Source organism: Oxyura jamaicensis, chromosome 3 (genome assembly GCF_011077185.1).
Source record: "Oxyura jamaicensis isolate SHBP4307 breed ruddy duck chromosome 3, BPBGC_Ojam_1.0, whole genome shotgun sequence".
In the NCBI taxonomy this organism is placed as follows: Eukaryota; Metazoa; Chordata; class Aves; order Anseriformes; family Anatidae; genus Oxyura; species Oxyura jamaicensis.
The window spans coordinates 26,891,580-26,906,974 of record NC_048895.1 but is presented as its reverse complement, the minus strand read 5'-3'; the positions used below and the strand labels follow the sequence as shown (position 1 = coordinate 26,906,974).

The following is a 15,395-nucleotide window of genomic DNA, read 5'->3' as shown; positions in this document are numbered from 1 at the left end:
ATGGAAGTGGCTGTATGAAACAAGCAGTCAATGTGACCATTAAAGCTTACGGTCTATTCTTAATGAAAGACTTCTGAAGACTGATTGTGTGTGTGTGTAGGGAAGTAATGTATTACATTTTTGCCTTCTTCAGTCTTTATCTTCAGTCTTTATCCATCTTCTGCTATATAGCATTTTCTATACTTTAAACTCCAATGGACTTGAAGGAAACAGATGTTGAACCAGAACTTAGGGCTAGAACTGGTTTTAAGATGTTATCTGAGTTTCTCTTACTTTATTTTCCCTGTCTGTAACATGAGGATAATGCTGCTAGTTAACTGGACTGAGGCAGCATCCAGGAGTTCTCATTATGGACCACTGTGGTAACAAAACAAAACAAAACAAACAAACAAAAAAAGACCTTCCCTCCACAGTGAAAGAGTCCAACACATTTATTTGACAGCTAATTTACAAAGTTTTATTGTTGTTATTTTAAAAAGAAGCCTCAAGAAGACTGCAATGGTTAAGCCCAACATATCAATATTGACAGACAGAAGAGGTAAATTTGGGTTCCTTTCACTTAAGTGAGTAATAGGAAACTTCAGGCAGCAGCTGCATTTTTTTCCCCAATCTATCTGTTATATGATAAAAATCAAAAGGCAGCGTTATGATCTTTTCAAGCTTTATGACGATTTTCTAAACTTTCCCTTTTGAATCAAATCAAAGTTGTGAATATAATGAGGCAGTCCTCACTAGAATGCTCATTGGCTGTAATCTTCTAAATGTAATAAAATAGTTTATCTCCCTTCTCTGTTACAAAAACTTCACTAAATATCTCCAGTCTACAGTTGACATTGTAATAGCAAGGGATATTTACTGTGTTCATTTCTTCAAATGGAAGCTTCCCATGAAATGATAAGGAATATTTCAGATAGTTGTGATGGAAACATTAATAATTCTGCTATGCCCATATTTTAATGTGTTTAAATATAGAGCACTTTGGCATATAAAGCAGTAATGCCAAGTGCTAATATCTCAGCTCCTTTTAGTATGCACTGTTGAATACACAAGTGCACACATTTTGAAACCATGCAGATGTGAGAATTTGCAATTCAGAACCTAAACTGATTAAATAAAAAGACAGACAAAATATTTCCTTTAAGTCTAAATGCAAAGTACCCTCATCCTGCTATTTTAGGAAGTAAAATTAGTGCCTATTTTTTACAAAGGAAGCATCTCTAATCTGCAGCTTAGAAATGATTAGTAAATGGATATGCAGAAAGCTCTGCATGGAATTAGACAAGCATGAGTCTGTGCACTCCAATCTGCTTTATACATGTTCCCCAAGTCCTCAACAACTAAAGCTAATGCTCCCTCAGCTCCATTGAACTAATTAAGTTAGGTCATTATCTTAATAATGGGTTGCCCTTCTGTCTGCATTTATGGCACTTAGCAAGTCAGTGTGTTGTGTGGATGCTTATATCATGAAGGAGAAAGCTCCTGTCAATGAATTATATTAATCCATCAAGAGAATTAATGTCACTTGATTACTGTTGATATATCTGAAAAAGCTGGCGTGCATGAACTTGACTCAAAGAGATAACTGCAGCTGTAGGAAGTAAGAAGCAACACTCCAAAGCATTAGGCAAAGGCCCTGAGCCCGTACTACTGAATAAACAGGCTGCCGATGCCAAAGATGTGCTGGTGATAGGCTGCTGCTGTAACAAAGGCAAAGGGTGCCACAGGATCCGAATGTTGCTATCAACACTTAGCTCAAATCAACTCTGTTGGGTTTATATTTTTCCACGAATAGTTCTAATGCCTTCTGTCATATAAAATATTCCCCAAATTAGTTTTCAGTTTTCTTGCTTTCTGAAGGAGCTAGAAGGAGCAGAGAAGCTTGGAAATTTATTCAGAAAAAGTCTGCAGTTGCCCCATGCAAAAATAAAAACTCAGCATACTCTGGACGCAGCTTTGGCAGTTTTCTAGTTTTGTCACTTCCTTTCACCAGCCCCTTCGTCTCCTGTTCTCTTGCCAACTTGCAGTCAATCTTGTAGTGTCCACCGTTGCTAACGGTCTGTCAGTTCCCAACCACCGAAAAGCTGATCCCTTAAGCTGGTGCTAATTGGCTGAGAGGAAGATGCTGAACTGGCAAAGATTCTTTTGTATCATAAATATTAAAATGTAATGAAAGCTTGGTAGCTGGGGTAAAGGAAAAGGCAGAATTGGTGTGTTGGAAATTTATAAATAATAACATTTTTTTTTCTCCTGACAGAGATAAATATTGCACAAGATATGGCAATTATGATTTGGCATAAAACCAAGCCAAAAAAATTGCAAGTTTTTGAGATGATCTTAATGCTGCCTCCTAGAAGCTGATGGGAAGTTCTAGAATTTCAATTATCAAGAACAAAGCATTAGAGATCTATCAATAGCACCCCAAATTTTTGATTAAACATTTACTTAGCTGCAGTACATGGGTGCAAGACTTGTCTCACAATATTAGTATCATAGAATCATTAAGGTTGGAAAAGACCTTCAAGATCATATGGTCCAACCATCGCCCTACGACCAATGTCACCCATTAAACCATGTCCCTAAGCACCACGTCCAACCTCTCCTTGAACCCCCCAGGGATGGTGACTCCACCACCTCTCTGGACAACCCATTCCAATGCCTGACTACTCTTTCTGAGAAGAAATGTCTCCTAATTTCCAACCTAAACCTCCCCTGGTTCAACTTGAGGCCATTCCTTCTAGTCAATAGTTACCTGTGAGAAGAAGCTGACCCCCAGCTCCCCACACCTTCCTTTCAGGTAGTTGTAGAGAGCAATAAGGTCCCTCCTGAGCCTCGTCCTCCTCCAGACTAAACAACCCCAGTTCCCTCCCCCACTCCTCATGGCACTTGTGTTCCTGGCCCTTCACCAGCTTTGTAGCCCTTCTCTGGACATGTTCCAGGGCCTAAATGTCTTTCTTGAAGTGAGGGGCCCAAAACTGAACACAGTACTTAAGGTATGGCCTCACCAGAGCTGACAATCACCTCCCTGGTCCTGCTTGCTACACTATTCCTGATACAAGACAGGATGCTGTTGGCCTTCTTGGCTACCCACACACACTGCCAGCTCATGTTCAGGTGACCACTGACCAACACCCCCAAAATCCCTATCCTCTGCACAGCTTTCCGGCCACTCTATCCCAACCCTGTAGCGTTTCATAGGGTTGTTGTGGCCTAAGTGCAGGACCCAGCTCTTAGCCATGTTGAACCTCATCCCACTGGCCTCTCTCTGCCCGTTGACCCATCCTGTCCAGGTTCCTCTGCAGGGCCTTCCTACCCTCCAGAAGATCAACACTGCCCCCCAGCTTGGTGTCTGCAAACTTACTGAGAGTGCCCTCAATTCCCTCATCCAAGACACCAATAGAGATATTAAAGAGAATGGGCCCCAAGACTGACTCCTGAGGAACACCACTGGTGACCTGTCGCCAGCTGGATTTCACTCTGTTCACCTCTACAGTCTGGGCCCGGCCGTCCAGCCAGTTTTTAACCCAGCAAAGACTGTACCCCTGTCCAAGCCATGGGCAGCCAGCTTCTCCAGCAGAATACTGTGGGATAGCATGTCAAAGGCCTTGATGAAGTCTAGGTAGACTATGTCAACAGCCTTTCCCTCATCCACCAGGGAGGTCATTTGGTCATAGAAGATGAGGTTGGTCAGGCAGGACTTGCCTTTCATGAACCCATACTGACTGGGCCTGATCCCCCAGTTGTCCTGCATATGCTGTGTGACTCCATTCAAGATGACCTCTTCCATCACCTTTCCCTGCACGAAGGTCAGGCTGATAGGTCTGTAGTTCCTCAGGTACTCCTTATGGCCCTTCATATAGATGGGTATCACATTAGCAAGTCTCCAGTTGTCCGGGACCCCTCTAGATGACCATGACTGCTGATAGATGATGGAAAGCGGCCCAGCAATCACATCCACCAACTCCCTCAACACCCTCTGGTGCATCTCATCGAGGCCCATAGATCTGTGGGTGTCTAGCTTGCCTAAACACTATACACTACTGGTTAATTTGTTTTTCTTATACGTAGCACTTAGCAACTCAAAGGTCCCAAAGAATTGTTCCTCCATTTCTCAATGCACTCTCCTGCCCTTGAAGCCACTAGATGAGGATGCAAAGATAGGGCTTGTTGAACAGTCCAGAACCCTTGTAAGCATTGGAGTCGGGAATAAATTGTCCAGATGGTTTGTTAAACAAACAAACAAACAAAAAAACACACCTAAGTATCTATTTAATAAAGATGCTCATTTACAAAGATGATCTGCTGAAGTCTTTTAAGACCCTATGTATAAAATTTGTTTAGATATTTGTCTGCTGTGTAACACTCATTTACAGATGATGTTACTGTACTGCACTTACACCTCAAAGGCATGATTCATGGCACTCTTTTATGTGTTTTCTTACAACACATGGTAATACAGGTAGCCCAACAATGCTATAAAATAGTTATTTGCATGCTAGCAAAAACACACTAAAACAGTAAATTTTGAGTAAAATTAAATTCAGCTTTAACTGTTAGTTTGACTAATGACACATGCAGAGCATAAAGTATGGAATTACCCATCACTTGGAGGCATTGTTTTCATGAGCAGTAGTGTAAGAGGAAGAAAAAAAAATCAAAATCAAATAATGTCGTGTGCAGGATATCCTAAAACATTTTGGATTGTGATTTCAAAATCAAATTTCCACAAATAAAGAGAAAAAATGTCATTCACTGTGGCACTTTTTTCAAAGTCTGAGGGTTGAAAGAAAAGTTATTTTGTAACCAAGCATAAAATAGGCATTTGAAAAATTATTTAGCTGGAAAAAATAAATAAATAAATAAATAAATCCACATTAAGATAACGTAAGAACACCCAAATTGTTTTTTATTAGACTTCTCATGTTTACTTCTAGGCTGACACATGCATGAGATATTCAGCCCTAAAGGTCACTTCTGAGAAAGCTATAAGTGACTGGAAACAGCACTGCAGGATGAAATGATGTCTCATTGGTAACTATTACTGCTGGAAAGTGATAAATGCTTTACTCTGGAGGCTAAGAGCAAGCTCCTGTAAATAAATTTCTATTTCTCAGCTGTAACGATAGCTGAAAGACAATGTGACAGAGCTGCTTCTCCTGAGTTTAATTTGTTGGTTAAACAGAAAGAAGGATGGGCCTGTCTGGATGTGCCACCGTGCAAGGCCTATTTCTGTGGGGCCCTGCTGGCTTGGCCATCACGTCTTTTTCCATGGCCACGACCGTGTGGTGCTGGGTCTTCCCCAGTGCCTCTCGACCTCCCTGACAGCAGCAGCCACCTAGGACAGGCCAAACGAGCAGGGCTTCGTGCTGGGCCCAACACGTGTGCCCACCATGTTGCTGCCCCTTCTGGTGCTGCCTAGCGTTTTCACAAAATGGCCGCTCAGGCATCAATACAAGCACCGGAGTCACCGCAGCAGCAAACATCTCATTCTCCCTGTGCGTCCTTTGGTCACCCCATGCTTTCTTCCCTCTGTTTCCTTTTCTTTTTGGTGTTGACGTTAGTCGTTAAGGTTTAAAAATGAAAAAAATAAAGAAAAAGGGGAGGTTTTCGGTCACTTCCAACTCTTCTTCAGAGCTATGTGGTGGGCTCTTGCTACCCATTCTGCAGAGAAAGGCGGACCACCCGTTTGTCTGTCTCCGCGTGTTTTCACAAACCTAAAACCTCCCAGATTTGCTTTTCACAGCGCTGGGATCCCACACAACTTGACTCCCCACTCCGGCCAGCCCCCAGGGCGGCGCGCACGTCCCCGCACCCGTGTCCCGCCCGCCCTCCGCTGAGGCGTCACAGGCGCGGCCGCTGCCCCGCCCTTGCGCAGCCGCGGCGCGGCCATGTCGGCCGCCGTGGAGCAGCGCCTCGCCCGCTTTCGGGCCGCTCGCGGCACCACCACCGCTACCGCCGCCCGCCTCCCGCCGCTCTCCGAGGAGCCGCCGGGAAAGGCCGCGGCTCCGGAGGCCTCAGAGGGCCCGGATCGCGGCGGCCAGGTGAGCGCTGCGGCGGGCGGGTAGGGGGCGTGCGGCGGCGGCGGGCCGGTGCCTGATGCCTGACGCCGCGCCTCGCTGCTGCCTCCACAGCCCCGTCCCGTCCCGGCGGCGACGGAGCCGGCGAGGCCGCTGCTGGTGCTGGCGCTGAAGCTGCTGCTGTGGGCCGTGCTGCTGGCGCTGTTCGCCGAGCTGGAGCTGGGGCTGCCGTTCTTCGTCGTCTCCCTCTTCTACTGGATGTACGCCGGCACCCGCGGCCCCGGCGAGCGGCGGCCGGGCGAGCTGAGCGCCTACTCAGTGTTCAACCCCGGCTGCGCCGCCATCGCCGGGACGCTGACGGCCGAGCAGCTGGAGCGGGAGCTGCACTACCGGCCGGCCGCCGGGAGGTAGCGCCTGGCCGCCGGGCACGGCCCCCTCACCTCCGCACCGACCTGCTGCGGGGCGAGGAGAGAAGGGAGCCGGCCCCGGGCGCGGCTCGGACTCGAATAAAGCCGTAGCAAAGCGTAGCTCTGGTCTCCTTTCCTCGGGGGTGGCCCCGGGCCCGGCTGGCAGGCACCGAAGCGGCAGGCAGCTGGTCTGAGCGGTGCTGGAAGGGCTCTGAGGGGCACGACCCTCACACAGCTGGCCGTCAGCTTGGCAGCTGGTCAGTTTCTGCACCTGGTAGCCTTAACAGTGGTGGCAGGAAGGCTGCTGTTTGACAACAGCTTTAATAAAGTGATTAACTGCTCTTCTTTCCCAGCTCTGTCTAGAACCCAGTTGTTGAAGACGTGAGGCAGTATCAGTACAACTGAGGCTGGTGCTTCTGTTCACACTCATGTGTTTCATCTAATTGTCTGATTTTGATGCAAGTTCACATAAGTGACAGCTTTTATCATCTGCATTGTAAGGCAAAAGGTTTGATTATTATTCCTGACAGCTGATGTTTTTTTATTCATCATTTTTTAAATTTAGGGTCAGTGTGCAGCAGAGGTGGAAATGCAAGAAGCCCTCAGATAGAAAGGGATTTGCCCTGTCATTGGATTCATTTTTTTTTTTTTCCTCTTTACCATAGCACAGCTGGTGATGCCTCTTACAATCACTCCATACATTGTCAGGTATACAGTTCATGTGTGATCCACTGGCATTTATAAGTAACAGGAACAAACCATGATTGAAACAAATCATTTATATTGCCATAGTGAAGAGCAGCTAAAGGAGCTTACACCTGTGCGTACTGAGTCAAGAACCAAAATCAGAGCTTGGTCTTTCAAATCCTGTTTCATTATGCCTTTTGTATTTTAGCAGTGATTTACAGTGTTGAGGATTGAGTTATCACAGGTTTTGTCATTTGTTAAGGAAACAAAAGGAAGCATTTGTCAAGTTTAATTGGACCAGAGAGTAATGGATTAAAGTACAAACGTGTTTAACAGTGCCAGGTATCTTTCAATAGCTCTCCGCAGTACTGGAAGCAGTAGCTTCTACTAGCTTCTAGTACTGGTCTGTTGTATAAATTCCAAACGCTGCTTTTTAAAGCTAAGCACAGAATTTTCTCACTTTCACATCTTCTACCATCCTCTAGCTGAGATGTAAAAACTCACAGAGTTTTCACTCCTTCTGATTCCTTCTGACTGTACAGATAATGTGCTCTGTTTTGTTTTTAATTAATACAACTTCTGCAGGTTAAGAGCAGTTGTTGTACTGGACACGGTGGTACAAGTAAAACCTTTGCTTCCATGAAGTATAAGTCTTTACATTCTTAGAAAGTATTATGGTAATTAAGAAGAAATAGTGAGGTGATAATAAATAATAAAACACTTAATACTAAATAATAAATAATAAAATAAAATTATTAATAAATAATAATGATTAATTAATTATTAGTAATTAATAATAAATAATAAAATAGATAATAAATAATAAAATAGATAATAAATAATAAAACACTTAATAAATAATAAAACACTTAATAAAATACACCAGTAAGTGTTAGAATTTTGTGAGTTGAATCTTTATTCACGAGGATAAAAATAAACATGTTTATGGGGAGTTGATAATCTGACATCTTTCACAGATCCTGCGGGTGTTTTTTTTTAAACAAGGAAAGACATGCAAATAAATAGTAAAAATAAGGTAACATCCATGAAGTTATGAAACTTTATAGCAGCAATGATGAAAATAAAATTTTCATTTGCTATAAACTCTAGTTACATAATGTCCAGGTGACTTTATAGACTGTTCTGTTTAATACTTTATGAAACAAGTTACCACAGTAAATGAGCATGAAGCTGAAAGGCACAAGAAATAAAAACACATGCAGTTCATCTGTTCCAGTGCTTTGTGCTGCTTTGCTTATTTCATGCTACTCAAATAAATGCACGTTATAAATTCTGAAATGGAGATGTCATGAATAACAACATAGGCTTGTAAAAGATTTTACTGAAGTAGATAACAGTATGATGTAGAAATCATTGTTTAGGCATTGCTGAAAGTATTTCTCATATTACTGTTACTCTGCTTTGGTGGCAATTCCTTTCACTGCGTTGTTTTACTAGTATGTAAAGGGGATATTTAAAAGGCTTGAAAAACAAGAGCTTAATTGGGGAGAAAAAAAAAAAAAAAAAGCTCTGCTTGTTAACATACATTTTTTTTTTTCCTCCTGGATCCTAACAAGTCATAATGGAAGAAGGTAAGTGACAGCTGGTGCTGGAGTTACTTCTGCGGGCCCAAAGCCCTGTTTTTAAGTGACACTGGGAGGGGTAAAAGGAACCTAGTAGCTCAGAAGTATATCAAACTTAAATTTTGTGACAGCAACTAAGTACAGATTTGATGCCACACATGTAAGGACTTCGCTGTCTATTCTCTTTCATTTGGTATGTATTCCAGCATAATAGTGTGTTACAATGCATCTATAACTTCCTGTTGCTGTAGCAAAATTAATTTTGCTAACAGCTGTGCAAGTAGCAGGAACAGTTTTCCAGGTTTGCACACAACGAAGCCCTGGAAAACTACTAATGCCCTACCTGGACTATTCGTGGGTGAAATCAGTCCCTCTAGCGTGCATTATCACACAGATACTTAATCTGTTACCACCTTTTCACCTACCAGTGACTCTAATTTTACCACTTTTCCTATCCAAAGCACTTAATGGTGGATGTTAAGTAGAAACATCAGGTATGCTCAACATACGAGAAGCTAATTAATTAAATTTCAGGACAGCAATTAGCATACACATGTAGTAGTCAGGCATTGTATTAATGGTGACAATGTAGAGACTAGCTATTAAATTTACAGACAAACCTGAGGTGCTTCATTCCAAGGTCAGCTCTGCAACTTGAAGTTACAAAGGGACAACCTGGGAATGGCCTGCGTAGAAGCCAGCATGCTAAGCAGACATAAGCCAGCCTGAGAACTGTGGTGGATTTCTACAAATGTGTCTGACTTTTTCCCTGGAGCTCAATTATAAGCATTATAGCAGAAGAAGGTAACCTATCCTCTGTAATTTGATTCTAACCTGCTGATTACAAAACTAATCCACCCTGTTGGCAATTTGAATTCTAATACAATGATTAAATAATTCCATGCAAAGCAATCTAGCTTCAGGCAGGGAAGATGCTGAATTACATCCCAGAATATCCAGTCCATTTTCTTGGCATTGGGGGATGTGAACTGAAATGCAGAGGGACTTGAAAATATGTTCTTTCTCTCTCTCTGCTGAGCAGCATAACTGCTAGACTATGGCAGCTACTCATTACAGGAAGGCTATGGGCAGGGATATTCTCCAACCTGGTATCTTGCACCTTGTCTGTTGTAAAGGGAGCCTGAATATCTAAGCTGAGTAAAAATAAATAGCGTCTGTTAAGTGATGCAATGGACTGAGCTCTGCTTGTAAAGGTACCTCATTTTTTTCTCCAGCAGCTCGTGTAAACAGCAAGGGTAACTGCTAATTAGCGGTGTAGATGCATATTCTATGAGAGCCCTCGCAGATTCTAGCAGGCGACACAAGCTCATCAAGCTCAGGGTGCTGTGCCGTGGGGGCTTCCCAAATCCCACCGAGTGCCAGCCAAGGAGGTGGTGGGCAGCCAGAGCTGTCTGCCGTGCTGAAAGCACAACCCTCGATACGCCTGGTGAAACCTACCCACTTGCCTGCCACCGCAGGTAGGGTACCTGGTAGGTAGCTAGTGGGCCTCGAGAAATCGGACAAGGCTAGAGAAGAAACTGGAGAAGAGTGAGCCCACACTGGGAAGTGCCAAATCTGTCCCAAGTAGATGAAGTCTGGTAAGACCAATTGTGACTGCAGGTTGACTTCTGCACCCAATTGGAGAGACAGAGTGCCATGTAAAAGCTGAAGGACTGTGCATACAGGGGATATTTCTATCGGTGTCAACAGAGACCTATTAATGAAAAAGAGCTCCCCTACTAGATACTGTTTTGGTTTAATTTTTTCAAGTGAAGCTTAAAAAGAGCGTTCAGGAACGTACACCACACTACCTGCTACAGTTATTGATCTTCAGGATGCTGTTCTTCACCTACCTAGTAGAACAGGTAAGCATATTTTGAACTTTAGGTTTGGAAAGCATATTACAAAACTGATTGATTCTCCCCTAAAACACGTTGTGTCCCACTAAGTTCTTTCTAAAACTAGTAATAGCACCTTACCCTATCCCCATAAAAGTCTAAACGTGTCTTTTTTTTTTTTTTTTTTTTTGGCAATAATCATATTTTGTATCCTTGTAATTTAATCAGTTGATCACTCAGCTCACCCACTCAACAGTAATAGGCCATTGACCCTGTGGTTTCAGACTGGATCAATGCTATGCTTAAGTTTTGGACACCTGGAGGCCTTGTGTGCAAATAGGAAGAAACTCTTTTAACTTACTTTAGACATGATCAATTTTTCCTCTGGTGTGTTGATTATATTAGCAGATTGCTCTCCCTAGAAACCTTTGTCCAACAGCCTTCAGGCAATGAGCAGCATATACTTAAGTTTCTTGCTGGAGATGACACACTTAAGCCACTTGCTTGGGTATTTAAGGGTTTTCAGGTATATTACACAGTTCATTATTCTCAGTCTGATTCACCTTCAGAAATCTTAGCTGAACGTGGCCTGGCAAGTGGCAGCATAGACACTACTGCCTACTGTGCCTCCGCTACTGATGCTGTTGGCTGGACACTTCAGAGGTTTCATACTGCTGTCTCTCTGGACATATAAATGTTCCAATCTCCAGCGCTCCCAGCTTTTCCGAAACTCCATCTGAACCTAATAGGTCCAAAGAAGGAAATAAAAAGAATGAATGTAGTAATAATCAGACCTTTAAATGATTCCATTAGAAAAGGGCAAGTTAAAAATAAGCGTACCACACTGTTCAGAAAAGCTGACAATGCTTTGCATCTGCAATATTACTGTTTTAAATTATCTAATTATCTCATTAGTCCATCATAGGGCATTCCATATTTAACATAATGATGGTATTCACTTGCATAAAGATGGTACCAGGAAATTTTATCTTCAGTATTTTATTCTAAATGGTATTCAGCTGCAATAGTGAAAGTACTCTATGACCTACCACTACTAACAATTAAGTTGGTTTTGCATATCAGTCATGAAATGACTGACAAGATTGGCTTCCAGCTTAGTACTGCCACCACAGGTATTCCTAGAGTTCTGCTCTAATTTCTGTCTTCATTTGAACAGTATCATGTGTGGGATATTTTTATTCTTTGAATATTTATTTATATATATAAATATTTTTACAAAGATAATTCAGAATTGAAACATCAACAAACTAGCACATTAAAGTCTGTATGTTCTTTCCTTATTTTTAAGTAACAATTAGAATGTCTTTGCAGATACTATTTTTTTTTTTGTTTAAAGTTACATACCTAGCTGGTCACAGGTTCTGGGTTAAACTATGTACCTGCTGTACTCACTTGGAAGTTTACTAAGGCTTTTGCAACCATCATGGTTTCAGCTTTTTGTACTTCACAAACAAGAAAAGAATTTAGATCTTCCTGTTCCATGGGCAAAGTTCTTGCCACTTGACTGAAGTAAGAATCTCCATTAGCTTTTAACACGTAAGGCAGAGGACATAAAATTGAACATTTTTTACTCTATTTAGAAAAAGGCAGGAGTGTAACTACAGTAATCGACTCATTAGGGTGTGTACTTCAGCCTGGAAGTAAGGTCAATATGAGCAGGTTACTCAGTGAGTCTTCGCTAGAGAGTTCCTTTGTGTTTTATTCCTTTTAGAATCCGGTACTGACCACCAAGAGACTAAGCTGATGGCAGTTCCAACACAGGCCTGTCATCCCATCCAGACTGCTAAAACCTTCATACTCTGAGGGAAACTTCCTAGGGAACTGTAAAGCTCTCTTCTCTGCTTATTTTCAAATACTAAAACTGGGAGGCAGTCCTAAAAAAGGAAGCAAAGTCTTACATAGGCAATTGTCTTCCTTTGATGGTTACCTCCAGCAGTGCTTGTCAACTTTGAGCTACAGCCCTTGTACCAAGCACTATCCTGGCGCAGGCATGTGTGAACCAACTGCATTTCTGTGTTACTGAGGGTGGAATCTGTCCCTCTGGTGTCACAACCAAGTGGGACAGAAGGAAAGGTGCTGAGATAAAAGCTTGTATTTTACCATGATTACTGTGGGTGGTGGTTGTTGCAAAAGCTACAGAAAGACATGAGGAAAAGAGACTGTTTCTGAGATACCTTGCCTTATAAGAACAAGGAAGAACAGCTTGATAAAGACAGAAAAGAAAACAATGAAATTCAAGGACTATATTGTCTGTAGGATTAGAATTGATCATACTACCACCCCCGTTATGGGCATGGAGAACATCTGATTTAATAGGTAGCACTGGGAATAAGCAGTTTTAGACATTGACAGGTAGATCCTGAAAGAGAGCGTGAATGTACTTACTGACAGAATAAGTCAATGAGCAATACAAGTGGGTATTTAGAATCAGACAAAGGAAGGAAATGAGTCTTCAGTCTGGCTGGACATGACAGGTTGTATCCTAGAGCTATGATACAAATAGCCTGCAAGATTGAGATGAAGTGAATGGAAAGACCTGAACAAAACACCATATCAGAGATGATGTCTTAAGAATGGATCTGGATGACAACATTAATTTTCACTCCAGAGGTTAGGAAAAGGGTAAAGAACAGCTCTGGTGTCAGTGTTGAATTGAATTTTTGCCTCAGTGACTGAGAAGATGTGACCAGTGGCATAGGTTAAGATTTATTTTGTAGATCTTGAGCACAGAATTTGATGTACAGATCTTTCAGCAAAGTTATCATAGCTTAGTAGCCTCTGTGTGTGGATGAGATTCCCCATAAATTGGCTATATAGGGAAAGGGGAACCAAGAGCAAAGCTCCCACGAGAAAGGGGAATTTTTTTTTTTTTTTTAAGAGAAAGGAAAGAGGTATGAGAACTTGGAAAAGGCAATCGTGGAGGTTGAAGATGGACAAGGTATCTCACAGAGAGTGGCTGATTGAGACTAATGCAGCTGATGGGCAAGATGTTGAGTGTGGCAATGAGCCTGGAACGTGATTGCAGAGAAGTTAAACTTTGGCAAAAAACATGTCAATAAATCACAGTGAAAGGAAAGTTGATCTGAAATGACAGGGAATGGAGCTGGTGGAGGAGTTCAATAGATAGTCTGTATAGAGAATACTCAATGAAAAGAAAGAGTTGGCAGTAAATTAAAAAAGTCAGGAGTCCTGGAGTTAGGGCAGGTTATTTTAATGTGGAAGAGACTCAAGTGTACTTCCACTGCAACAGGAAGGGGGCAAAAAGGAGAAGCAAGGCTATAGAGAATGCAACCTGAAACAGCTTAAACTAACTCTGGTGGAAAGACACAGCATCTCTCTGGTAAGAATATTTCTTATAGAAAGCAACACTAACTGCAGAAAAACTGGTCATATTAAACCCAGCTCATTTTCAAAATAATACTGGTGATAACAGGCAATCTGATGAGACCTTGCAGTTTGTTTCAGAGCAATACTAGAATTCTTTCAGTTGAAATGTGACTGAAATTTGAACATATTTTAATGTTCTTCTATAAGCACATACAATGAAGGCACGCTAATAAAGCTTCTAGCTTTATTTCTACCCTTGATCTGGCACCAGTAATTGCAAAAACCTTAGGAAGTACGGTTAAGGAAAAAGAAAAGCTGTCATTGAGTCACAGACAAAAATAAAAATACATTCCATACTGGGGATTGGCTTCAGGCACAAACAATCTGTCAGAAGAACAATTTGAAAACTAAGAATTTCTCATATAGATTAAGAAAGTAATAGAAGAGACTTAACATAATTGAGCTCTTTGCTTGGATTTATTTTATGGATGTTGATGACTGAGCTTGACAAAATTCTTTTCCCTTCTTTTAATAGGAGTTGGAACAAGGAAAAGAATTCAATCTAGATTGTTGTTCAGCTTTCTGTGAAGCTGAACACATTATGATGACATTTTGGTTGCTTTAGAAATGCAAGAGAAGTAGAACAACATGAGATTTGGAGGATCCATAAGAAATATAGGAAAGCTACTTCACAGAAAGTTCCATCAAAAGAAGCAAGCATACCTGGAATCAAGTAATTTGTTTATATTCAATTGGGCTATGATGTAACTTTGTCCTTGTAGGAATGAAATTTCATGGAGGAAATTATTTGGTATTACTCACTAGAGACCTGGCTGCAGCTGCATGGGGATTGTGTGAGCAAAGGCCAAAGTGAATCAAAAGAAGTGCATGATGCAGCAACAGGCGGTGCTTCATTTCAAGATTTACACCTGTAAAGCTGTACAAGGAATTTTAAACAAGTATTCTCTAACTCATACTTGAGCAAATCCTGTTGCTACCCACCTCTGATTTTCGTAAGCAGTACAATTAACACATTCACTTAAACCAAATTAACCCACAGCTACAAAAGTGAACAGCCTCCTGCAGGCCTTCATTCAAGATGCCTGCTGCTTTTTTGTTGACTCCAGCCAGGCCATAATGACACAATTAGAACACTTTTTCTATTGATTCCAGTTCTTTGATGAGGCCTGTCTCCCAGTGGATGATCTTAGATTACAGTGTCATATTTAAAAGTAGAACTAGCGTGAATGCAAAACACACTGATGTGCGTTAGAATTAATAATGTGCTGCCAAATTACTGGTGTTTGCATCCCTTGCAAACCTGGCTGCTGAGTGAATGAATAATAATAATCACTTAGAAGGTAACACGAGAGGTTTCTGCAATACAGAAACTGAACAATATTCTACCCTAACAGGGCTGGGATTCCACAGATGCCCTAGAAGACAATACTTGTATTCAAATTAACTCAAAGCCCTGGTTTTATTTCTTCTGAGCCTTTGGGAGAGCTCACTGCTCCT

The 15,395-nt window shown here is 41.9% G+C and overlaps 2 protein-coding genes across 4 annotated transcripts in view; one reads left to right on the top strand and one right to left on the bottom strand.

The window, feature by feature from the left end:
• The first annotated feature begins 5,885 nt into the window (after window positions 1–5,885).
• Window positions 5,886–7,752, top strand: SAYSD1 (SAYSVFN motif domain containing 1). Its single transcript, XM_035320624.1, has 2 exons — window positions 5,886–6,038; window positions 6,129–7,752. The coding sequence occupies exons 1-2, from the start codon at window positions 5,886–5,888 to the stop codon at window positions 6,423–6,425; spliced, it is 450 nt and encodes a 149-aa protein (XP_035176515.1). The 3' UTR covers window positions 6,426–7,752.
• Window positions 7,753–8,000: 248 nt separating this feature from the next.
• Window positions 8,001–15,395, bottom strand: part of GLP1R (glucagon like peptide 1 receptor) — an 89,939-nt gene continuing 82,544 nt past the window's right edge. For all 3 annotated transcript variants that reach the window (XM_035322139.1, XM_035322137.1, XM_035322138.1), the window contains exon 13: window positions 8,001–11,271. In XM_035322139.1, coding sequence (XP_035178030.1) covers window positions 11,104–11,271 — 168 coding nt within the window. In that variant the 3' untranslated portion in view covers window positions 8,001–11,103. The remainder of the gene's footprint in view (window positions 11,272–15,395) is intronic.